Genomic DNA, 27,252 nt, shown 5'->3' with positions numbered 1-27,252 from the left:
TAGGTTGTTTGGTAACCTCCTGGGTGAGTCATCAGTGGGCTCTTGGAGTAATACCTAGGAAGGTTCACCACCGTTCCAAGTTTTCTCACAGTGGTTTGGTGGATTCCAAAGCCTTGGAAATGGCTTTGTAACCTTTTCCAGAATGATAGATGTCAGTACTTTCTCACCTGCTCTTTTTTCAGATTGTGACATGTTGCTTTTTGATATTTTTTAAGCCTCCTTCACTTTGTCAGACATTTTCTGTAAAGTAATGTCTTGATTCAACAGGTCTCACAGTGGTCAGGTCTGGGTGTGGATATTAAAATTAAACTTACCTTTAAGAAATGATGGTTGATAACAGCACCCTGTATTTATTGCAGGGGTGGGGAACTCCAGGCCTCAAGGGCTGATGTCCTGCTGGTTTAAAATATTGCCCTGGGTCAGCACACCTCAATCAAATGATTGGTTCATTACCAGACCTCTGGATAACTTCAAGACATATTGAGGAGGATTTAGCCATTTAAATCAGCTGTGTTGGACACATCTAAAACCTGCAGGACACCAGCCCTTAAGTCCTGGATTGAAGACCCCTGATTTACTGTATTGTATTTATTTATGTTTTTCTAGGACAGAGAGAGCGGTTATAGCAAGAAACTGTTCAGCACTTAAAATGCCAAGTAAATAACCATAAATGGTGCGAATGTAACCTGGCAATGAGGGGAAAAGGACACCAAGGTTAGTTAAGCATGGAAATTATATGCACATATTTAGTGTTTATGATGATTTTTAAATTATAACTGTAATATTTGAAGATGTTGCCGTTCTTGTGGAGGCTTCCTTTTGTCTGAGTTAATGAGGAACTCCCATACTGGACTTTTATTTGGTTGATGTAAAACTTGACTATACTGACTTCAGACTTGATATTCAAATTTAATTAGAATTGGAATTTCCTTAATTATGTTTTACTAATTCTAGAAAGCGGTCATTCCACCCTCTTTGCAACTCAGTAGAGCACAACAAAGAATATAAGAAGAGGAGGGAAGAAATGCAAACCAACATGCAGAAGGAATGTGAAAAAGGAATGAGAAAAGATAAAAAGCAGCCGTTAACAGCGAGGCAGAGGGTGTTGTGTGATGTGCAAGGCATAAGCTATAGACACATTAACACTTATAGATGAGAATTGTAAATAATTTGCAGTAATGGTGCATTGTTGCAAAAGGCTGATTCAACATGACACTCGATTTCAGTCCCACTCTGGGAGCCTTCAAACACCACTAAGCGATTTGCTTGACAAGCAGCCGACTTCGTTCCCACCAGCACAGAGAGCAACAGCGAGCCACCAACTCCCAGCGGTGCAGCTTAAAGCCAGGGTGCATGTGTGTTTAAAGGAGTATCATTCCTCATTTCTGCTCCTGATTTCAGCCCTGTCATCCTCTCTCTCCCTCATCTCTGTCCCATCATCTTTCCTCCTCCAGCTCTCTACCCTCCTGTTTTGTTCTTCTCCCACTCTCATCTCTTTTCACATTTCATCTCGTGTTCTTCTGCTGTTTAAGCTTCTTTTCTCGCCTTTCTCTTTGCCTCCCTTCACTTCCTACACTCTTTCATCTCTTCTTCTTCTTTGCTGTCATCTGTCTTTAACTCTTCAGTCCCTCTCCTCCACTTTTATCCTGTTCTTTGCCCTTTTCCTGTATTTTAAGGTCTGTTTTTTGCTTTCCCTCATGCCATCCATCTGTCCTTTGTCTCCTTGTGAATGTATGTTTCTAATCTCTTCATTTCTCTGTTTGTTTTTTCATCTTCTTTTTTCCCCTTGCTCTTCCTCTCTCCCTTTGAGTCTTCTTTTCTCATTTACTTTCGTACATCCTTATAGTGATTTTCATTTGAAGTTGAAAGTCTGCGTTTCCAGTTGGAATTTTCAGCTGGAATGCCCCCTCAAGTTGAGCTTTTAACTTGGAAAGTCAGAGCGGCCCAACCAACCCCAACTTAAAGATTCAGCGGCAGTGTACATAAACATTTAGTGAAGCTGTAAAACTTGTGTCATATTTGTGACTCACTAAATAAACCACACACAGAGCACTGACCAGGCTTTGCAGCAGTGTCTTTAAGTTAAAACTGCATTGCTAGTGATGCATTAACGGATTTGCCTTTGCTAATGAGCAAAGCAAATCCTGCTTTTCCTTCTGTTTTCTAACTGTAATAATGGAGCACACTCAAATTGGGATTGACATCACTTCCAGCTCTTAAAACTGATTTCTGAGGATTTCTGAGGCACTTTGCCTCCTTTCCTTGTTTCTTTTTCTCATCACCTCTACTTCTCAGCATCCCCTCCTCCTCCTCTCTTCTCCTCATGAAAGCCACTCTGTCTATCAGTGTGTTCATACATTTTAAAAGGAGAGCTGTTACAATAATGCTGGAGGCAAGCCTGCAGGAAGCTGTCAGAGATACAACAGAACGTCCGCACTGCTACTCCTTTCTGTTTACTTGTTTACCAGTTGTGACAACAAACAGTTTAAGAGAGAGAAAGCGCAGCTTTTATAGAGAGAAAAGAAGAAAAGGGAGAGGGAGAAGAGAAGCGACGAGGCAATCTGTATCTCCTGTTGGATCTCTCTGATTATAGGGATAAAGATACCACTTTGTGCTGGAAAATCTCTGCTCCCTCTCAGAGCCAGAAGGGATTTTTTTTCCCCCTTTTTTTCATAGAAATACCTCAAACATGTTGCATGCCTGCTGTCTCTGTCGTCCTCTCCTTGGGCTACCGGCTGAATCCAAATGTAAATGGCAAGCTGCGCTTTTGTTTTTTTTTTCTTGTTTATTCATTAAAAGCAAACTGCTCCTTGTTAAATGCCACAAGGAAGGAATAAAGGTTAGAGACATTTGCATTTGCTCTATTTGTGGGTTGACAAGTTTTGAGATTTAAATCCTGATGTCATTTGATCATGTTGTTGTGAACTCCAGAGTAAATTATTGCAGGTATATATTAAAAATTACTACACATTAATCTGTTTGAAGTGATGAACAGCTTATCATGTGAAACGATACCTGCACTTTCATCCAGTAATGGTCTAGAGTAGAAAAATAGTAGACTTTTTTCCCCCACCAGTTACTGATTTGATTCCCTGGTGCAGCTGAGTGTGTCTGGACAATAAAACTGAACGACATTCATACTTCTCTGGAAACTCCTCTTATACAGGATCACAAGTAGGGGTGGGTTTTTATAATCGATTTATCCATTAAAATCGATTCTGGCTTGGATAACATAAAATCGATTCATTAAAATCCTGAATCGATCTTTTAATATCAATTTATTTTGCCCAAGATGCCAGAATCTCAGGTGAAACGTCACAAAATTTCAACAACCACCAAACAGCTAAGACAGTAAATGAGAGCAGGAAAACGGCTTCTGCACAAAGACTTAAACACACAGCGCGGACCCACGGATCAGAATCAGTTAGATGTCGCCTTTCTCACGGTCCGGGATGAAAGCCGACAGCTCGCTGATTCTGATCTGTCGGCGGGTCCGCGCCCTTTATGCGCTGATTCTAAAGCTGTTAGTTTGATGTCTCTCCAAACAATATTGACCGAACCAGCAGCAAAAGAAGATCCAAACTACGCTTCACATAAACATCGTCATGAATTCACTCTGACTTTTACTGTTTTGCTTCCACCACGATGCACAGCTCTCTCTCTCTCTCTCCCTCTCTGTTTTCTGCATTATTCCCTTGCTTGTTACCCATAAGTCTACCGTTGTTTACAGCGCTGTCGGCCGCTGTTTTTTTGCCCTTTTACATTCTTCCGAAAAGAAAACCTCATTTCTGCCGTTCAATACTGAACAAATTTAAACTTTTTAAAATTATGCAAAATGCAAAACGCTTAGACGTGTCTCTAATAAAACCGCTGTAACGTCAGAGGTGATGTTCATATGTTGATTAATTGTTTTCTTTCGTTTTTGATGTACTGCAGAATATTTTTATAAAATCCCAGGCCAGGAAAATCACCTTCATGTTTTTCTGTGTTTTATCTTCAGCTACTTTGACACAAAGGCATCTGCTGTAATGCTCACACCTTTGATAAAGTCTTGCGTGTGTCAGCTTCCTTTTTATTGATACAAAAATATGTAAATGTACTGATCTGAATTGTAATATTTCTGACTGTCAAAATTTCCCAGATTTAAATCGAATCGTGGATCGAATCGATTCGGGACCTTGTGAATCGGAATTGAATCGATTCTAGAAATCAGTGACGATACCCAGCCCTAATCACAAGCAGAAGAATGATGAGCTACGTAGAGCCAGCCCCTTCTTAACAGCACAAACAGCATGAAACTCTTACCTCGAGTGTCCAGAAAATGATAAATGTTGACTTAAAATTACACAATTATTAACTTTAATTATTATCAACTGTTTGCTTCCATACTGCATATTCTATGTCTCTGAAACAGATTTTCGTAAAAACCTAAACGTACTTATTGTTAAAAAGATAAAGACCTTTGATCCAGAGGAGGTCAGAGGATTGTGAGGCTGGCCCAGTTAGAGTGAGTAATTAGACTTGAATTAAACACACACACAGATGGTGAATAGTGACACTAGTCGATGTCTGATGCTGCATTAATTAATGGCGATTAGCATGTTTTCCGAGAAATTTGTGTTGTTGTTTTGTTTTTTTCTCTTCGTGGAAAAATGAAATGATACATAATCTGATCATTGCTGACTGTTTAAACCCCATCAGGTTTTACACATGCCAGAGGTCTGTAGTACTGGACTCAATCCTGACTCAGCAAACGAATATGAAACTGGGTTAGCCAATATTTTCTACGAATTGTGAGGAGTGCTTCTGCTGTGGCCTTATTTAAAATGCATACAGCAAAAAGAAAATCATGCTTCTTAAATGTGTTCCCACCTAAAGTAGAATATCACACAGATAAGCAAGTCAAATGTACTGCACAAACACACACACACAGACACACACTATCTGTGTTGCTCCCTGATCAGCACCATTTCCTCTCAATCCAGCAGACTTCCCGGCGAGAGCGGCGACAGATACAGACAGACAGAGAGAGGAGGAAATGGCAAAAGGGGCTTTGGACGGAGAGAGGATTGGACACGACAATTTTCTGCCCCACGGGGGTGGACACGCATGGGCGGCCTAATCGGCTAAGGAAGGCACGGCGGGGGGGGGGGGCACTCTTCACACCTCAGGGGTCAGAGAGCGAGGCTTTGTGTATCTGTGTGTTCCCACGTGTAGGCTAGTCTGAGATGTGTTTGGCAGGGAGGCCATTCCAGGGTTACAGCACCTTCAAAGCCCTTCAATCCAGCGTCAAGCCCTTTGTGTCAGTTTAAAGCCACTTAAAATGCCACCAAGGAGGATGGGAAATGGTTGATAAGGGCAAAAAAGGGGAGAGAAGTAATTCAGGACCTTAAATTACATTCAGATATGTGAGGTTTTTTTCTCAAAATTAATTTGGCTAAACAGTAGAGCATTGCCTTTTTTTTTTTGTATTTGTAATTGTATTCTTCTGGATATAGGAAATTTAACAAGTCAGAGTCCAACTTTGGTTCCATTTGGAAGTCTGGATACAGCCATGTACAGCAAAAGTACATGTGATCTTGGTTTAGTCAAGCATCTGAAAACGAATTTCTTGCTACAACTACCGGTAACAGTGTTGGCAGTTTTGAGTCAAGCTCAATTAGGGGTCGGCGATATAAACGATATACGATAGAAACGATATAAATTTGGCCAACGATAGAGATTTTGACTATACCGCTCTATCGCGATAGCGCATGTTGATGATGTCATCAAGCTGCGCCTGTTTCGGTCGAAAGCATCGCAGCGGCTAAAACCATTATCATCTGCAAATTATGGCGGGCGACAGTCATAGCAAAGAGATGAAGCACTTTTGAAATATGGGGAAAGCCAAAAACTGTGCTTCCTCCACTTCCGTAACATTGATTCATTAATGATGAATTCTCTCGCAGCTGTTCTATTCCCATGTTGTTGCAGTTTATTAATAACTAACCTCGTATTGTGGATGAAAAATCTCAGTTGTTCTCCTGACTGAAGTTTGGCCCGTGTATAGCATCCTGCTGTGCGATTGTATTTGTCCCTGACCACCAGAATCCCTCACGTTAACTTTTATCAAGTGGAAGAAAAGTTGGTGTTCATCCTCCAGCTTCACTCTTCTAATGTTATGCTAACATAACTGTGTTGCTAGCAATCACATCGCACAACATTATATACCAGGTAGTCCAACTTCAGTAACCCTGCAAATGCCACTGCTGTTTAGTTTTCTGTCTTCATTTATGTTGGAAGTGGTAGCAGAGCTGTACGTTTTAATTAGTTTCAAAAATCTCTCAGTCAGAACATGCTATGTCATGTTTAGGTGGAATCTAGCGAGCTAACTTCCTGTTAACTTGTAACTCCGTTAAATTTAATAAATTCTGTTTTCATGGATGCCTGGATGTTAAACTTAATTGTTACACCCGATAAAGCAGCAACGATGATTTTATTAAAGATGAAAGAATTTAGACCGTTTTTAACTCTCAATATTTGTTTGACTTTGGGACCTGAAGCTGACTGAGTTTTGGACCCAGATTACTCCGCGAAGCTCCTCACTACGGCAGCCGTAATGCTCTGACAATCCATCAAGCAGTGCGGCTTACCAAAGTTGTACTAAAACATTTTTAACAGATTTCTGCACGTCAAAATCGGTTAGAGGTCAGTAAGCACAACCAGAATTCATACATAAGGCACACTCTCGATTTTTAAAGGATTTTAAGTGTGCCTTATAGTGTGTAAAATACGTTATACAGAAGAAAAGAATACATCGCGATATATATCGTTACCGCAGGTGCTTCAAATTATATCGCGATATGGAGTTTAGGCCATATTGCCCAGCCCTAAGCTCAATGCATGCTCAGCAGAATAGCTGTCAGTAGAAGAATGCAACTGAAAACTGTTTAAAAACAAGCTCCTTCAAGGTAATCACTTACTACTGCTCTTTTTAGAGGGCTCCCCATTTGTTTTTTTTAACAAATGCACAAGTGCATCTGTGATTTCACCACACGTCTTCATTAAACTCCCCCGACCTTTGTGATCACTGGCAAATGAAGCTTAGTCTACTGCTAGCATGAATACACTAGTCCTAAATGGAAGAGTCCACAGTCTCGAAACGTCAAAGTGGATGATGTGAGTGTGAACAAGTCTCTGCTGGCTTTGTGATGGACTGGCAACCTACACATGGTAATCCCTGGCGCTTACCCAACACCCCCTAAAGTTGGGGTAAGTCTGTAAAATAATAAAACTGCCTAAATACCCAAAAAAAAAAAAAAAAAAAAAAAAACCAACAACAACCAAACAAAAAAGGCAAAAGTGGAAAAGACACGATCCGGAAGATAGTATTATACATTTTTATATCATTTCCATTCCAAATATTGTGCTTCAGCCTTCTCAGCCAACATGAGGTGAATTTATCTCAACTGAATCTTTTGTTACTTTTATTACTTAGCAGTGCACAAAAAGCTAAACCCAAGTAGATTTGATAAGGAGTTTAAGATAAAGGAATCCGATTAAGATTCAAAGGCACTTTCACATTTGATAAAAAAAATTTGCCAGACACCCCTCTACATATCGGTGCCGCTTTGCACACGTGCAAACACACACACCGCAGTAGCTTTGAACATTTGAGTGTGAGAAGTGTAACAACCAGACAATCAGCGTAGCAAAGATCCTGCTGTGCATTGAGATGGTCCCTGAGGCTCTTGTTGATATGAACAAAGATAAAATCCTTTTCCTGAGATGTACGTGATATCCAAGTTTTAATGCATATATATTTTCCTCACTTGTTAGAAAGCATTTGATTTGGGACATATTTAATAATTTTTAGTCATTCATCTTTAATCTTGTTGGTCTCTTCTGACCAGTAAAGTCACTGGATTGCTGGGATGTTCAGGACTGTTGGACATTATCTGGTATTTGTTCTGCAATGCCTTGATAGTGTCAGTTTCAGAGAGTTTGATGAGATACAGAAAGAGGAAAATGAGATGGGAAATAGAGGGACACAGTGACAGACAAAAGACAGAGAGTGATGGAAGTAATGGGTAAGATGAGCCTGACAGTGAAGATTGGCTATGAGAGGACGGTGGAACCAAGGAAATGATGTGAAGCAGAGGAAATGAGGGAATTTGGAGGGGGGAGACCTTGGGAAGTTCACATGCAGGTCATCTCATTGTTAATATGCATATTTCTGCATCTGTTTGTCCCCTGAACTATAGCCACTTTATTAAATTATACTCTGAAAATTGGGATTTAAGTTATCACCTTGCTGCAAGTCTCAGCTAATCCTGAGGCCCGACGTTCACTCTTCAAACATCTGTTATTTTAAGAAATGTCAAACGTAGACCCTTCAGGTCAGGTATTTTCCTGCTGAATATTGAATGCACATTTTTACTGACCTTATAGTGTAGACACTGTGTCAAAGCACAAAAGAAAACAAGCGATTTTAGAATCGTTTAAATATACCTGACACAAGTCCTCACAACTTTGCTGAACTCTAAGGTTCTACCGGTCTTTGAGAACGATGCTGTCTGTGATCAGTTTTCTAATTTTGTTTCTGTGCTGGTTGGCTTGCTGGCTAGGTCACTGTTGTGCTACAGAGCAGAACCTCAACTACTGCCACTAGCTACAGTCCATGATGTTAAAATTTACTGACTTATTGTGTAGTGGATTCAGCCTACTACTCAGATGTGAGATGAAATCCTGTAGGAGAGGAAAAATATTCCAGACTTAGGTTGTCCTTTGTTTGCTCAAACAAGAGATAAATTAAAAAAACAAAAAACAAAAAAGTTTTGTACTACACAGTAAATAAAAGTGCATAATACAAATTCTAAAATATAAAAATTATTATTGTTACAATGAGAACGACTTGATCCCTCCATTTTTGTCAAAACCTATAGGTAACTTGACAAAACCATCTCCTGTAGCTATTTCTCACAAGTTTGCCACCTTAACCTGAGTGCAAAGAGCCACAGCAGAACCCAGTCACCTGGGAAGAAAAACAGGAGTGCTACTGAATGGTGGTAATGGTGTGGGATATTGGTGTGTTGATATTAAATACTTCCATTATTCCAGATGTTGCCTGTGTTCATCCCACAGTTGTTCTTTGTCCACCAGCTGCAGTAAAATTAGACACCTCTAGTTTGCCTTTAAAGGGCAAAAAAGGGAGTAAGTCCTCCGTTTGTCAGCAGGGGACTGGCAGGTCATGTTGGACCTGGTTTTGACTGTTAGTATGTTAATGACTGTTAATAACTCCTTCCTTTGGCTTTTAGTCACTGATTAAGTTAAAGCACTAAAAACTGCTGCTATCCACAAATGTGCCTCCCCAGTGTGGATAAATGTGACACCAGTGGTGTCTTTTACAGCATCCATATGTGACAAGTTGGGTGTGAAAGACCTGTCTTGCTAGAATCTGTGTCACACACAGATGTGTTATTTTTAAGAGCAGAAGCGAGCAACTGGCTCCCAAGGAATCACAGCATGTGCAAAATGTTAAAAAAAAAAAAAAAGCAGAATGCTGATTGGTGGATCATTTCAATCATTTATTTAATTGAAAACACAGAAAACGCACTGCAACCTGAGATAGAATTATATATTAATACTGTATGTACTACATTTGGCCAGCTTTCTGTCAGTGGCTAAAACAACAGTCTGTGGCTGCTTCTCTTCACCTCAGAGTAGATTGCATTTTCATGCCATGCTTGCTGTCCACTGGTTACTTACATGCTTATTTGGATGTCTGGATTAGGAATTTGCAATTTACCACATCTGTGGTTTCACTCTGCTATACCCGGGGTTGAGCACATTCTCAGAGTAAAAATAACAAAATGCAGTTATTCAGAGGAAGATAATCTTTGGCTCTATTTCCTCTGGCCACAGACAAAATATCTATCAACGTCGTAACACACTAACCCACACCTACAAGCACTGCTCAATTGACAATTGTTCATTCAGGGAACAAAATGGGGGTGGGGGTATTGGACTTTTGCAAAAACTGTTTATTTGAAACAAGTACAAGAGACAAGAAGCAGGGAGATTTGAATGAGGACCAAACCGGAGAGCTGAGAAAGGATGCTGTGAAGGGAGGAGATAAAAGCAGGAAAGAGGCGAGACTGACACCTTTTTGAATGACCTCACTTTTCCTGAAACATCTTAAAATTTTCCTCTTTTACTCTGCTCTTATATTTGGTAAATGCAGAAGGAAAGAACCTGAAAGAGACAGAAGGAATGGACTTAAAAGAAAGTGCAGCGTAAAGTGACCTTGTCTGTTTCTTTTTCTTTTCAGTTTATAGGGTGCAAGGGGAAAAAAAAGTTAAAGGCAGTTTTCCAGCCAGAACCAGTTTCGTGATCTGATGTAACCAGCATTTTCTTTTTTTTCTGTACAGGGGGGAAAAAACACACACAAAAAAAACATTGACTAAATCATGAAATAAAAATTACAGGAACACAAAAAAATATTCACACTTTACTTACGCACACAGATAACGCAGATAAACACACTGTGTACCATTTGCTGCAATTATGGTGCTACTGCTCTGCAGTGACGTTAGCTGGGGTCATCAGCGCTACAACACTGCATGGCCAAATCTGACTCCATCTGTTCTCACAGGAAGGTGTGATTAGAAAGCAACAATGTATGGCACTGAATATTAGATTCATTTACAAAAATGTTTCCTTTAGAGGTTTTTCTTTTAATTACCAAGACAAAATATTCCTCATCCTGTTAATTTGGAGAAAGGAAAGTTAGAGTTTGTGTTTACTGTAGGACTGTAGGACAAAATGCTTTTGTCACACAGTTCTGCTGATCCACTCAAACTATTGTAAAATGTTAACAGAAAAGAAATTAACATGCTGTGAATTGATTTTATTTGCACAGTTTAGCATATTGTTCACGCATGCCACGTTACCAAGCTTAGCGCACATCTTTTGGATATCGATGCCAAATTGGTAAATTGCATGTAGAAAATATGCTAATTAAGCTCCTCCTATGACCCTGAATTGATTACGCAGTTGTGAAACTGCATAGATGGAGCTGGTTAAACTGCCTTAGCGTCTGTGCCACCAACCGTTTACCAAAAAAGTCCATATAAATCCATACTTTATGGATTCGCTCGTGTGAGAACGTTAAAAATACGAGTTTGAGATCTACATTACGGACTGGTCACTAACTATTTAGAGGGGTTTTTTTGCTTTCCTTTTTTCATCCTGTTTATTGGTTCAATTGAATCGAATTTTATTTATAAAGCACCACATCACAACACTCGTCTCGAGGCACTTTAAATTTTAAGGTAAAGACCCAGTAATACAATAATACAGAGAAAGCCCCAACAGTCAGACGACCCCCATGAGCGAGCACTTGGCAACAGTTGGAAAAAAAAATCTTTTAACAGAAGAAACCTCCAGCAGACCCAGGCTCAGGGAGCAGCCATCTGCTGTGACCAGTAGGGGGTGAGGGGAGGGAGAATGCAAATGCAGAGTGGTGGATAAACACATAGAAAGTGGAAAAAAAGATCAAGAAGAAGAAACTCTCGGGAACCTAGGCCTATTGCAACGTAACTAAGGGAAGCTTCAGGGTCACATCCTCCAGCCCTGACTATAAGCTTTATCAAAAAATCATCTTAAAAGTAGAGAGTTCCATAGGAGAGTACCTATGGAACTGGTAAAAGCCATTCAGTGGGTGACAAAGTAAAAAAACAAAATTAGTATAGTTGTCTGTAAGGTGAATGAAAATCTGATATGAGACAGTTCTGCCTGTCAAACATGAGTAGAAGTAAGCAAGTGAACAGTGTGTGCAGATAGCTTTATAAGATTGTGCTAAAGACAGCACAAAATCTTTATCCTTTATTGCTGAAAATCATTTTGTGTCTGTAAAATTACATTGTATTAATAATATGCATGGAACAAATGAATAAATACATCAAGACAGCTTTGGCATTCCCAAAGATGGGGCCAAAGCTCCAAGAGCTGCATGCTTAAAAACAACAATCTTTCTGGATTATTTCCAGTAATTCTTTATAGAATGAGGGAGCGAAATAGCTCAGTATTGCCAAGTAGCCAATTTCAACATTGCACACAGTCAGCAAAAGCTGTTGTCTGGGCTTCAGTGACATTTAATATTTAAAATATAAATAAAATGAGAGTAAGAGACACTGAGAGTGTGTTGTCTCTCTCTCTCTGTCAGGTCAGAACCTTCATCTCTACTCGGTCACTATCAGCTGAGAAAGCTTTTATACTACACACACAGCTCAGCACGAATTTGCTCTACACTTAAATTGCTACCTGGACACCACCCACCTGACTCTCCTTTCTAACCTTACTAATTTCTGTACTCAGCCCTTTTTTTTCTTTGGTTCATGTTTACCCCCCTCTTCCCCCAGCACAGTCACCCCCCCCCCCACTCCTCGCTCCCTCTTACTTACCTTGATTACTTTGGGAAAGGAGCCAGAGAAAGTTCCTACAGTTGTCACACTGGTTATGCTATGTCATTTACTATCTCACACACACAGACACACACACACGCTAGCATGAAGTCAATATACCATAGAAAGACGCACGCACTGTACGCTGTGCACACACACACTACTATTAGATTTGTCATTTTGCAGAACTGATAAGACTGCTATTAGACAGAAAAATAAAATAGTCCAGCTTGTTATGTTTTTTAAGCTGAACTGCTAATTGCACTGCTCACACAAAAATCAATGTAAACAGTGTGTGCGTGTGTGTGTTTGCAGATATTGGTCAGTAGGTGCATTGCTGTAACTGTTTACTAGTAGACAAGCTTTTCATACTATATCATGGTTCCTCTATTCAGGTTCACTACTCAAGGCACTATAGGACAGTCTACATTTGTGCAAAAGGCAATGGTGTTTTGTTAGAGATGTGTTAAGATCTCTTTATTAAGTTTAAAGATGAGTCTCTTTTATTCACAAGTAAAAGGTACTCACTCAGTAAATACCTTAAAGATGTCTCAAGTGTGATCTATTGGTTAATCTTTGAATCACCTTATGTTGCCCTTCCTGGTCGTGGCAGGGAGTGGTGTGGTCATAAACTCTGCAACTGTATGTTAAAACAAAGAGCAGCAAATGTATGCCTGACTGCAGAATGTATTCTGCCTTCTTAGACAGTGAAACAAACTCACAATAAATAGCAAGTTGTTTTAAAGTGCAGTTTGACACATGTTAATACATTTATGAAAACCCCATGTCTTCCACAGGACTCTGTCCAGTCCTGTAAAAAAAAAAAAAAAAACTAAGTACATGCTTAATTCAATTCAATTCTTTTTTTATTTATACAGCGCCAAATTACAACAACAGTCACCTCAAGGCGCTTTACCTACAGAGAAAAACCCAACAATCATATGACCCCCCTATGAGCAATCTCTTTCATGACAGTGGGAAGGAAAAAAAACCCTTTAACAGGAAGAAACCTCCGGCAGAACCAGGCTCTATCACTACTCCTCCACTACTGCTTCCATTGCTCATCATATCTGATCATCAGCAGAAGGTTTTAGCAGTTTGCTGGTCTGGAGCATTCAGGTTTGCGTTAACACAATGCCACAATCCTTCCAATAGTGGATGCTGGAGCAGCTTCTCCCCATGGTCAGACCCCCAGAACTACACCTCAGACTATAAAGGCCTCAATTAGCATGTTCAATGTGAAAGTTCATCACAGAACAGTTAGAAAGACTGAACAAGCCATACTTGTTCAGAAGGCTTTCCAGGTAAAAAAAGAACACAGTAACACAAACTACTATGCTAACAAGTTTTCTGCAACAAGGAGTTTCATTTACTAAGATTTGCATAGAAATGTTCTTACCCTGAGCAAAAAACAAGTGCGTATCCAAAATTACCATTCATAAAACATATGCACCAACCTATTTTGTTCTGTGTTGGTGAATGGACATCAATCTAAGCCAACAAGCTTCTGCAAACTAAATGCAGACAATCTGCATACTATCCCACCTCCAGTTTCTCTGTAATGAGACCCGTTTACCTGCAGGTAAAACGGAGACAGCGGTGACAGTGATGTAAGAGAGAAGACTGCACCTCAAAGGCAAGAAAAGTGGGAAAAAGCCAGACTCAAGAAACTGTAAAATAGTGCATGTGAGGATGCCACAGCTTTCTAAAGTGTTTCCACCACAGTGATGAAATAACAGGATGCTGAATATCATTTCCCGTGAGATGCTCACTGTGGCTAAAGTAAAAAGTAAAAAAAGTTTGGACATCAAAGCTGATATAGAAAAATGAAATTGTTCAGAAATTGTTGTTCGAGAATATAGAAGTAATTTTTAATAAAAGATTCTAATTCAATTCAATTCAATTTTATTTATATAGCACCAAATCACAACAGCAGTTGCCTTAAGGTGCTTTATATTGTACAGTAGATCGTACAATAATAGATACAGAGAAAGACCCAACAATCATATGACCCCCTATGAGCAAGCACTTTGGTGACAGTGGGAAGGAAAAACTCCCTTTTAACAGGAAGAAAACTCCGGCAGAACCAGGCTCAGGGAGGGGCGGGGCCATCTGCTGCAACCGATTGGGGTGAGAGAAGGAAGACAGGATAAAGGCATGCTGTGGAAGAGAGACAGAGGTTAATAACAGATATGATTCGATGCAGAGAGGTCTGTTAACACATAGTGAGTGAGAAAGGTGACTGGAAAGGAAAAACTCAATGCATCATGGGAATCCCCGGCAGCCTACGTCTATTGCAGCATAACTAAGGGAGGATTCAGGGTCACCTGGTCCAGCCCTAACTATATGCTTTAGCAAAGAGGAAAGTTTTAAGCCTAATCTTAAAAGTAGAGATAGTGTCTGTCTCCCGAATCCAAACTGGAAGCTGGTTCCACAGAAGAGGGGCCTGAAAACTGAAGGCTCTGCCTCCCATTCTAATTTTAAATACTCTAGGAACAACAAGTAGGCCTGCAGTGCGAATCAAGTGTGAGGCCATCTGTCCAACAGCAAACGTATTGCCCAAAATGGGACACAACGGGACGATGAGTCCAAGAACTGCAGCCAAAGAAAAGAATCAAGGTGTTACAACAACCAGTCAAAGTCTAGACCTCAACCCCACTGCCACTGCTCTGGCATGGCCACCAAATTTATTTTTAACACTTTAATTTCTGGCCAAGTCAACAAACACACTGATGTTTTCACCGTGTTTTCTTCATCAGAACATGCCAGAAAATGGCAGTCATATCACTTACAGATGACAATCTACAGTAAAAGTTTTCGTGTTTTCTATTTTGGCCTGTTTATGACACTTTAGTGCATATTGAGTGAAGTTCCCAAAGGATTTTAAGCCATAGTTAAAGTAGAAAATACCACATTTTCTTAAGCAAAACTTGTTTCTTACCTCTTATATTTTATACTAGGTGCTCCTAACACATGCACTTGTGACCTTTATGTGACTCTGCAGATATTTTTACTGTTTCCTTACGTTTGAATTTTAATGACCCCATGCAATAGTAACGAGTAATTTCCTGGGGGAAATAGTGTCTCGTAAACAAGATGTAATGCGAACATGATTGCGAGTGTGTGTTCTCATTCCTTGTGGGTTGCAGTCTATGCATCTCAGATTAAAGAAACTAGTGGGCCATAACTATACAAACACACACACACACACACACACAGTCAGAAGGGCTGCTGTTGCTTTGGAAACGATGCATTCAGGTAAAAGTATAAACCACAATGAAGGAAATAAATAAAAGTGAGCAGTTTGATATATGTTGATGAGTGAAGTATGCAAGTGTAATTTTCAGGTCTAACAAGCACCTGTTGTTCATTTGATGCCATTCCTTTCTTTCCCATATTATCTTCCTCAACCTCTCACTTAACAATCCTCAGCAGAACAATGACTCATTTGTTTGTCTGTGTATTATCTCAATCAGGACAAAGAGTGTTTGCTAATAAGAAGTGGTAGTTACAAACTCAGTTAAGTGTGTGCATGTGTCTTTCTAGTTAGCAGAGTATTCATCATTTCCTGACACTCTGGAAACACTAAACAAATAGAGGAGCTTCCAGCTTCTAATTACGCTGTACACTCCAGCACTTAAACCTATTAGCACTGCAGGGGAGTTTGTGTGTGTGTGTGTGTGTCCTGTACCAAGCTGGTCCAAGTGCTCTGTTAATTTGATCACTTTTTTGATAAAAGCCCACTGTGCTGCCCACTACTTATATTTACAGTGTTTAACATACAAACATTGTACTCAGTGTTGGAGAGTTGAAATCAGTCTCATTGAATTTTAAGTTATTAGAATCTAAGGTCACCCGTAGTAATCCCATAGTTGGAGAGCTACCTTTATTTACTTTTGTACGCACAGATGGTGTTTTCTCACAGCGGCCTGTTATGAATTTATTCAGTTTGACAGAGTTGTGCTTTGAGCTGCCCATGTTAACCACAGTATTATACCAATGTGCAATTGTGCATTCAGCATTTGTGTGTTTAATATTTAATGTTCTTCCATGTGTTTGATTTTTCTAAAAAAAAAAAAAAAAAAAAAGTCATGTCACTCTGCAAAATTTCACTGTGCTATAACCAAGCTATGCAAAACACTCACCAGAGCCAACGCAAAGTGCAGACATTGGAAAGAAAAGTTTGCAGACATCTCTAAGCAGTCCTGTGAAAAACTAAATACATCCTATGATTTGTAGAACCAATTTTAGCAACACAAATGTGAAGAGTCATTTTCTGTATGACTTGATCAACCCCTCAAATGAAAAATAAACAACATACCATAAACATAGGTGTTCACAGCCTGTGCTCAGTACTTTGTTGAAGCACCTTTGGCAGCGATTACACTCTCAAAACCTGTGGTTGTGATGCCACATGCTTGACACACCTATTTCTAGCCCATTTCTCCCATTTGTCTTTGCAGTACTGCTCCAGCTTCATCAGGTTCGATGGGGAGCGTCCGTGCACAGCCAATTTCAGATATTTCCAGAGATGTTCAAATGAGTTCAGGTTTTTTACCTTCAAGTCTGTGACAATCACACAATGATATTGAAGCCACTCCTTTGTTATCTTGGCTATGTGCTTAAGGTGGTTGTCCTGTTGGAAGATTAACTTTAACCCCAGTCTGAGTTCCAGAGCGCTCTGGAGTCGGATGTCTCTGTACATTGAAGCATTCATCTTTAGTCTCCCAGTTTTTGCTGATGATAAACCTCCCCACAGTATGATGCTGCCACCACTATGCTTCATTTAGGAACGGTATTGGCCAGGTGATGAGTGCTGCCAATTTCCTCTAGACATGATGCTTGGCATTTAGGCCAAAGAGTTCTACCCTTAAACTGGGGGATTTTGTTTCTCATAATTTGAGTGTCCTTCAAGGCACCTTTTGGAAAACTCCAGGCAGACTGTCACATGCCTTTTACAGAGGAGTAGCTTCCGTGAGGCTTTATCATACAGGCCTGATTGGTGGAGTGCTGCAGAAATGGTTGTTCTCCAGGAAGGTTCTCCTCTCTCCGCTGAACAACGCTTGAGTGACCGTCCTTTTCACTTGCCAACTAAGAACCATTTAACCTGATTGCTTAGACTGGCTTTGGAGCCAGCTCTAGGAAAAGTCTTGGTGGTTTCAAACGCCTTCCATTTGTGGATGATGGAGGCCATTGTGTTCACTGAGACCTTCAATGCTACAGATTGTTTCTGTACCTCGATGCAATCCTGTCTTGGTCTTTTTCTTGGACTCCATGGCTTCATTTGTGCTCTGACATACACTGTCAACTATGGGACCTTATAAAGACAGGCACACCATCCAAATTATGTCCAATATACTGAAGTGGACTACAAGTTGTAGAAACATCTAATATCTGATCAGTAGAAGCAGGATGATACTGAGCTTGATTTGCAATTTTCAACTGATCTTCATGTCAAAGACTGTGAATAGTCATGTACAGGTTTTATTTGTTTTTCATTGTAAATACATTTGCAAAGAAATCAAGCAAGTTTTTTCAGTATGGGTCATTGTATGTAGAATTTTGAGGTAAAAAAAACTTTGAATACTAAGTTTCAGTGTGTTTTAAAAAAATTGATGTGCATATTTCCCATTTTCCAAGCAAAGTCTGAAGTAATGAGATACTCAATACTTTTGCATAGCACTGTATGTTAAATGGCCTGCATTTGTATAGCGCTTTACTTAGTCCCATTCACACACACATTCACACACTGGTGATGGCAAGAAGAGATGGGCAGTAACGCGTTACTGTAATCTGATTACTTTTTCAAGTAACAAGTAAAGTAAGGGATTACTATTGCAAAAACTGTAATTAGATTACCGTTACTTTCCCGTAGGAACGCTGCGTTACTACGTTACTAAAACCGTGATTTTTTGCGAGAATGTCTCACGACAGTGATGTAAGCGAGTGCGCCGTTAGTGACAGCAGCTGTGTGCAGATCAACAATGGATCACATATCGATTGTGGGAGAGAATATGAGCGTGCAGCGTTTAAAGCGTGCAATTACTGACCTTACTTTGAGTTTGATTCCATAAAAAGTGACAAAAACATTAGCGTCCATCGTGCGTGGGAAGAAAACTTCTTTTTACAGCGAAAAAAAACCCCTAAACTTCTGGGAAATTCACAGAGAAATTCGCGGATTCTTCAACTGACCGCAGCACACCTGCACCAGGGTAAACCTCCGCTTACCCTGCTCCTGCTTTACAGGTGAAAATAGAGCAACAGGACCGCTGAGTCCAGTAATTAGTTACTGATTACTTTTTTCAAGTAACTTGACCAACACTGATGGCAAGCTACATTGTAGCCACAGCTGCCCTGGGGCGCACTGACAGAAGCGCCCCAGGGCAGCGTTGTATACCATAGATATACATACATATATTGTCTTCATTTGTTTTATCAAACTGCTACTGTATTTCAGTTTTCTTTTTGATTTTTTCAGTTTAAATTTTCTTTAAAAGTAACAACACAGAATAGTGTATATTAAAACACAAAAACTAGACTGCATTTGCAGATTCTCTGAATGTTCTTGTCTCCTGATTTCCACACGGAAAAGAGGATGGATCAGAAAAAGCAGAGAGAAAGGGTAAACAAGGCAATAAATTGAAAGAAAAAGTTGTAATAAGAAAATTATGTATTTATGCATACAATATGTGAGCATGCCACTTTCCCACAGACTGCAGTACTAAACGGAGTCCATCCCTGTGACCTCTGTGGTACAGTGCAGCAGGCGGGTCAAACCAGATCAATATATCAGTGACTCTTATCCTTGTTGTGTATTCAGATGAAAGGAAACACAACTCTATTAGACATTTAGGTATTACACAGACAGTAAGGAAAACTACATGTAGTGAGTCCTAGTAGGACTGCACAGGGATGATGTGGTGTCCTTATATTTTTTAAAACTTCATAGCTTTCATTTTTTACCATATTTAAATGTGGTTAAATAAGGTAAAGGTTTGTGTTCAGGAATTTAAAATCAATCGCAACACCTGTTTGAATGCAGAACTAACTGATGATTACGGATTGCTTGCTTGATGGATGGATCAATGGAAACAGAGGAAACAAAGTTGTTTTTTATATATAAATCTGTGTCTGTGTTTGGGGCTTGTAGAAAAACACAAGGCATTAGCAGAAGGGGCGGTGCAGCTGATATTTTAACGCCTGTTTCTGTGCACTCACCTGGAGAGCCTGATAAGATGGTCTCCATCTAAATCAGCTGCACAGCAGGTGCAGCTCCACAGGCTGCCAGTCAGCCTGCTTCCCCCAGCTGGGAGCTTTGCTCATGGGGATGTTGGCAGCAGGGATCTGGGCACCACAGCTTGAGTTGAGGATGTCTGTTTTGTCACAAACAAAACAGTGAAGAAGGCACAGCAGCGCCTCTTCTTTCTCAGGAGACTGAAAAGATTCGGCATGAGCCCCCGCATCCTCAGGACCTTCTATCACTGTGCCATTGAGAGCATCCTCACTGGATGCATCACCACCTGGTATGGCAACAGCACCGCCTACAACTGCAAAGCTCTCCAGCGAGTAGTGCGGTGCTCTGAACGGATAATTGGAGGTGAGCTTCCCTCCCTCCAAGACATCTACAGGAAGCGCTGCCTGAGGAAAGCGGGGAGGATCATCAAGGACTCCAGTCACCCCAGCCATAAACTGTTCAGACTGCTTCCATCAGGAAGGAGGTTCTGCAGCATCCGGTCCCGTACCAGCAGACTGAGAGACAGCTTTTTCCATCAGGCCATCAGACTGCTGAACACGTCATAGACACCTCAGCTTCACTACTGGAACTTCAACATTATGCACTCCACACTGTATATAAATGCCACTTGTTTTGCACATATTCAACTCTGTATATTTTATATATTTTATTATTATTATTATTATTTTATTTTATTTTTTTACTATTTAATTTGTAAAAATGTGTATACACACACACACACACACACACGTAGGAAAATATTTAGTATACACATCCAGAAATGCATACACTATTATATATTGTACATATATTTATTAGTTTCAGGTTGGCCATTCTTGTATTTTGCTCGTTTGTGTTGTTGTGTTTGCACATCTCTGTTGCTTGTGGGGCTCGCACACAAGAATTTCACTCGCATGTGCTGTGCCAGTGTGCCTGCACATGTGATGTGACAATAAAAAGTGATTTGATTTGATTTGATTTGATTTGCTACATCCTTCAAATTGACTGGCTTGCTGTTCTGTTAACCTATAGGAGTACTGTGTACATACAAATCACACCACTGCCTACTTGTTGCATACTTAATGTGTTGATCCTTTTTGTCCCTGTCTGTGTGTTCTGTTTGTAGGCAGTGCCGAAGCCCATAGCCATGGAGCCATGCTGGGGAAGCAGAGCAGGTGTTCTCACAGTGCTACTGTACCTGCCCAGAATCCCATCTGGAATACCTCCACCTGGACAGTCTGGTAAGATCCTTAGACAGTAATAGACAATATGCAGTACAGTATGTTTTATGTTCAAAAGATTAAGAAATTCTAAGAATGATGGGCGGTATTTGCAATGTTATCTAAGAAACTGCCACTGACGTGTTATTTAAGGACCTGAACCTTCTGCATACATCACTGCAAATTTCTAGTAAACTTCTGCAGTGTTGTGCATGGATTTATTTTTTATTTCTTTGTTTAGGGAGTGGAGTAGTAATTTCCATCTAATTCTAATTTGTTGTTTGTTTTTTTCCTTCCAATATATTGTCCATTAAAGTTTTACACAGTTTCTCTATAAGAAAAACAAAAAACTGCTGCCTTGGCCATATTTTGTGCTGGCAAATTTTAGAAGGCAGGTTGTACATAAAGAACAGCTGCAGTAGTTGCAACTATCAACACAGTATTTATGTCCACACATCCATCTCCAACGACCTAAGTTGCTTTTTCGTGATCAAATATAACAAATACAAAGCCCCACACTGGTTATTTCTCTGCTTTCATTTGATTCTCACCGCTGTAAACTAACAGCTGTTTCTGAAACCTGAATTCCTTTGTTACTGCCACAGAAAGCATTCACACCATTATGTGATCTTTTACAAGGTGAGCTGAACGATGTTTCAAAAAGATCCAGATGCAGCAAGCTGTGCTTCATATGTGCCTCGCAGCAGCTCCCCATCAGCTTTTTTGTAGAACAGGCTGTGGCATTATAATCAAAAGCAGAATAAACACTAAAATGTGATGGCATCAATGGCATCATCAAAAAGATGTCTTGATGTTTCTTGGTTGCCACCATTAGAACAGACTGCTGCCACGAGCAGAGCAGAAGGGTAGCTTAGTAGTTTGTTTCTAAGTCATTTAATAGCCCAAAGGTTAAATCTTCAATCCCTGATCTTACGCTCAATCATGGCAGAGCAAAAACGTGTTCTACTTACACTGAGTTTAATGTTGAAACTGTAAACCTAGAGGTAGGGCTCACAGTATCCTGTGTGCAGAGTCTGTGCAGGTTATGCTCTGCATCAATCTGTGGCAATTAAGGGAGAAACAGCGCCGTTTCATTATTCCTCATCCAATAGTGTTTAGTTCAGCACATGTAAATCGGGATTCGAAGTGTACCCACTGACGTTAGTAAAATACAAATCTGGGATTTAATTAATTTTTTCTTAAGTTGTTCTTTTGTTAATATTTGGAGCAACACAAGAAAATCTTAAGCAGGTTTTAAGAATCCCATCTATAGCTTCAAGACTTCTAAAGAGATCTAAAACCCTCAAGTGTCCTAGACTTAAGTTTTCCCATTATGATGGCAACACAAATAAGGTTTAGTCAGGAAAAGATCAAAGCAATGGCAGATAAAAAATGAGACCAAGTAAAAATGTATCTTATAGGGTTGAACAACAAAATAAAAAGTGCATTCAAATCATGATTCTGATAGCAAAAGATCCGAGACAAGACGGGCTTAAAAAAAAAAGCAGCTCCTTTGTTGTCCAGTATCCAGGAATCCTGCGGTCCAACCAAATTTAAATGTGTTGACTTTACCTAATTTCATGTTGAGTTGATATTTCTAGCAACTGTTTATCACATAACCAGCAATACGCTTGTTCATTTCCTCTTGGAGTCCCAGCTTTAGCCAACACAGTTCCTTTCCCCTTCCTATGGAGCTGCAGATGTTTAGATTGCAGATGTTTCTTGTCTTTCATGTATCTCTTTGTATCTGATGCACACACATTAGAGATATAGTGTTTGATCTACTAGAAAAATGTTCAAAATGTATGTTTTTTTCTTTAAATCAAGATATTAAAATGTCCTTAATTTTAGTATGTGAAGAATAATGAATTATTCAGAAAGACTCTTGACATATGGCATGTTAAAGTTGGTCTGATGTGGTTAGACCTGCCTGGTTTTCCTCCAACACTTACTGTTGGATCAATTGTTCCCCTCAATGAGACATCCTGACTTTCCGCTGTCTGAGCTCATGTTGCACTATAGACGGGTGACATGCGATATCCCCAGGTCGCTCCAGTCGACCACCAAACAGCTGTGGAAATCAGTGTAAAGACAGCAGTGCTTTCTTTGAGACCTGACCAAAGCTTGCAGGGATGTGCACTGTCAGCATGAGGTCAATCTTCTCTCTCTCCAGCTCATCTTCCACCTCAGTCAACCTTTCATACTTTTCTCGCTCAGGCATATATATTTAATCTCCCCTTGTATTTTCCTTTCCCCCTACAGCCTTTTGGTTGAAGTAGACTGTATGTAACTGAAGCTGGTGTGGGAGGCTTTTGCTCCTCCAGGCAGGAAGTGTTGCCTTCAATGCGATGAGTACCTTGATGACGAAAACAAACAGAGCAGACAGAAAATTGACCACTTTGCAAGAAAGCATTTTCTCAAGGTTGAAAGATCCTGCAAAACATAGCAACAGTCACTGGAGTCTAACACAGGGGAAGGAATAAAGCATTAAAGACCCAGAAGTAATTATGCTAACTATAGAGAAAACTAGAGACACTAAAGGTAACACAAGTGTTTCATGAAAAAATGAGGACCAGAAAGTAGCCAAGAAATGTTAAATTTCTCCTTTGTGTGTCATTAGGCCATCCATCAATTTCCTGCCATTAATCTTAGCCAACCAGTCCATAAATAACAACAACAATAATAATAATTTGCCCCACCAGCAGATAGAGCAACTGGCTGATATCCAGAAATCCTACCGCTGGCTGGACAAAGCGGGACCAAAACAGCTTGTCCCTGTGCTGCCATGATTAGTGCCTCTGTGCTAATCATGGCACTACAAGATCCATAGAGGTTGGGGTCTACTTCCCCAGACAAGACCCCAGGTGCAGGCTGTGTTAAGATGCCTCTGTGACAATCCAGCACATGTGGCTGTAGCTCAGGCGGTAGAGCAGGTCATCTACTGATCCTGGTTCAATTCCTGGCTTCCCAAATATCCTTGGGTAAGATATTAACCAGATGCATCCATCGGAGTATGAATGTGTGTGAATGCTACTTAGAAAAGCACTTAGAACAATGTGCTTGTGTGAATGGGTGAATGCACAAGTTGTGTAAAGCGCTTTGAGTGCTCAGAAGAGTAGAAAAGCGTTATATAAGAACCAGTCCATTTACCATAACAGCAGGGTGTAAGATGCTAGCAGACAAGGGCATACATGGAACGCCATAACCAAGCTTAGTATACAGAAACATCTGTGCTGAGTATGCCCTGATGATACTTCCAGATACAGATGGACAAACCAGTGATGGCTAACCAACTGGGCATAGTGGTGGTGGACAAGCAGAGGAAGACACCTGTAGCGATACCGAATGACAGCAACATCAGGAAGAAGCAACATGAGAAGCTGGAGAAGTACGAAGGGCTCAAAGAAGAACTCAAGAAGATTTGGAGGGTGAAGGTAACAGTGGTCCCAGTGGTAATAGGAGCACTCGGTGCAGTGACCCCAAAGCTAGGCAAGTGGCTCCAGCAGATCCCGGGAACAACAGATCTCTTTCCAGAAGAGCGCAGTCCTAGGAACAGCAAAGATACAAGCTTCCAGGCCTCTGGTAGACGACCCAATCTTGAAAGAATAAAGACGGCTCACAAGGACAAGAGGGGATTTTTTTTTAAATGCACACACACAGAATCCCTATTATAGGAATGTATTCACTGTTGACAAATTTGATTTAAAAAAAAAAAGCCAGTTAACTGCTGAACCACACATGCAATGTGTTATAATGAAAGTACTACAATTGGCATGATGTTTTTTGTTCACTACCTTAATCTACCTGATGTTTTGGACATTAGCTCATCACAGAAGGTTTAGACTCATTTTCAGAAAATTAAGGGCAATACGAGGCTCATTGTTCCAGTCAGGCTGCTCTCTGGAGAATGTTTAGGCCTTTTTCATCACAGTGGAACAGCAGTTATTGCTACCAGTGTTTGAAGTCTGACATTGTTATTGTTGCTCTGATTACCACATAAGCACACACAGACAATCACAGTATTCAGAAATACAAACGAAATGTAGAACATCAACACAACTTTTAGAACGCCACATGAAAGTGCTTCAGTAACAACAAATTTCCCGCCTACTATACACTCATGCTCCTCTCCTACCAACCTTATGCTCCCTAGAGAGGCTCTTGTGTAGGGTCAGACAGCAGTCCCCCATTGATGTTAGCATGTATGAAGGTGAAATCACTGCAGGCTTGCTCCACCCACCCTCTGTGAAAGACACTTCAAGAGGAATCTATGATGAGCGTGCCCATTTTAGCTCGCTTTCCTTCGCATCATCTTTGTTTTCTTCTTGTCCTGCGTTGCTCTGCTCCCTCGAGGTGTTACCATTAACTGACCCTTTACATGTAAGAGGGGGAAAGAACAACTGGAAACAAAATGAAGCCCCATGTTTACAGCTCACAGTTTCTCAGCTTCCTGTAAAAAAAAAAAAAAAAGAATAAATCCTGCTTACTCTTTCCTTATTCTGTAATGTTCCATTACTGTTCTTCGAAGGCGGGGGATAGAAAATGTCCTCCACACAGGTTCTTTCAGACTGCAGGAACTTATCCATAATTCTAGTAACTGTACAAGGTAGTACCTGGTATTTTTTCCTGTGTGTACACTGCTGGACCTGGGAACCATTCTACTTTTTGGTGCTACGTTTTTGTAGTCTTACTCATCTTGCTTAATATAACGTAGGTGCACTATAACTGGTGTAGATAAGTGTATGCTAATTGGTCATTAAATGGACAAAAAGGCGTAACGCTAACAAAAACAAGAGCTCTTAACATCAACCTTTAAAAAAACACAACTAAATAACCTGAAATCTATTAAAAAAGCCAGAGGAAATTATAGTTTTGACAGGTAAGAGCAAAATAGAGAACACTTCACAAAAAGCACAGAAAGAAAAGGAAGAGGCTGAAAAAAAAATGAAAAGACCACAACAAGGCGACACTGCATTACCAACCACTACCCAGCAACTAGTACTTCACTTCAGAGTTCCTGTGAGTGCAAATGTCAAGAGAAAAATGCCTTCGATCTACATGATTTCCATGTAGTGGAAGGTATGTAGTTACTGTCCAGCATCCACTTAGTCTTACATAATCAGCACAAAAAACACTGATCAAAAAGCACCTACTGAGAAGAGCTACATCACCTTCCAATTCAACTAAAGATATTCTGTAAATCACCAAAAGACGTCATTCCAAGCTGATGTGTGGATTTTTTAGTAATCGTCTCACTTTTCATTATCCAGACTCCAGCAGAGAAGACATTTAATTGCAATCAGTCCCTAAGTTGAAAAACGTCATTCACTGTACCTGCAGCACATCTGGTGCATACTGCAGCAACTACGCGACAAATGGCACATTTTAAGCATTAAGCCATTACGCTGTTCTAAGAGGTTTCTTTATTTCAGCCGAATTTGATTTGGTTTTCACCCTCTTTCAAAGCAAGCGATAAATGGAGCACAGATAAACTGGCATATTGTTCAAGCATTAGCCAGGGTTCTGCTAAACTTATGATAAAGAGAGCATACGCCTAAAGGCAAAGCTCCTGCTTTCCTGGTGAGTCTAGTGTCCAAGTCTAATCAGTGAAAAATGAGACTGCAAATCCAAGCAGTTACTCTTTCTGCTTGGAGAGGTAATTTGGGAATCTGATGAGTTTTAGAGTGTGACATGTTGCACTGCATGAGCTGCAGAGCAGTTCTACTTTCCTGCACCGCTACAGTGTAACTGCACTCTCCATGTATCACAGGATGGTGTGAGTTTTTATCATGCTGCATGAGCTAACCTCTGCATGTGAAACATCCTTTCTGGATAGCAGAAGAGGCCTCCAAAAGCTCCCGTGTGAAGCTCTTGTTTCTTCATTTTGATCCAGCTAGACAGAAATACAGTGACATTGCAAATAACACAAAGATCACTGTGTAAAACCAAATCCATTTCTCTAATAATAGATTCACTTTCTGGTCCAATAATTCAATCAGAAATCCTGAAAAGTCAAGTAAATAGCAGGCAACCACTCCAGTTAGACCGGCTGACAGCTGTTGTCAGCCAAATTGCAGTGGACAACTAACACATAGTGCCTGCCTCTAAGAGCTCAGCGCGACAGCTTGACCACTGTGTGACTGTTTGACTGATTCAAAGTCACAGTGGCCTGACATGATGGACAGAGCAGGAGAAAAAGGCTGACAGGATGGGTGACATAGGGGAGAATGGAAAAAAATAACAAGAGATCGTATTTTTGGCTCCAGCCACCACTTCTCCGTCTCTGCATCCCAATTCAATTGAACTTTCTCATGTCAGTTTTACCCGTTTCTGCTCCATCTGCTGCAGCTGGTGT

At 40.3% G+C, this 27,252-nt stretch overlaps 1 protein-coding gene across 4 annotated transcripts in view; it reads left to right on the top strand.

The window, feature by feature from the left end:
- Positions 1 to 27,252, top strand: part of atrnl1a (attractin-like 1a) — a 325,280-nt gene that overhangs the window by 286,284 nt on the left and 11,744 nt on the right. For all 4 annotated transcript variants that reach the window (XM_085296143.1, XM_085296141.1, XM_085296142.1 and 1 more), the window contains one exon: positions 20,804 to 20,918. In XM_085296143.1, coding sequence (XP_085152269.1) covers positions 20,804 to 20,918 — 115 coding nt within the window. The remainder of the gene's footprint in view (positions 1 to 20,803; positions 20,919 to 27,252) is intronic.

Source organism: Mchenga conophoros, linkage group LG13 (genome assembly GCF_057382185.1).
Source record: "Mchenga conophoros isolate Kocher_MC1m ecotype Shallow Benthic linkage group LG13, M_conophoros_male_GT1.1, whole genome shotgun sequence".
Lineage (NCBI taxonomy): Eukaryota > Metazoa > Chordata > Actinopteri > Cichliformes > Cichlidae > Mchenga > Mchenga conophoros.
Note: the sequence above shows the minus strand (reverse complement) of the source record. Positions and strands in the feature narration are given on the sequence as shown.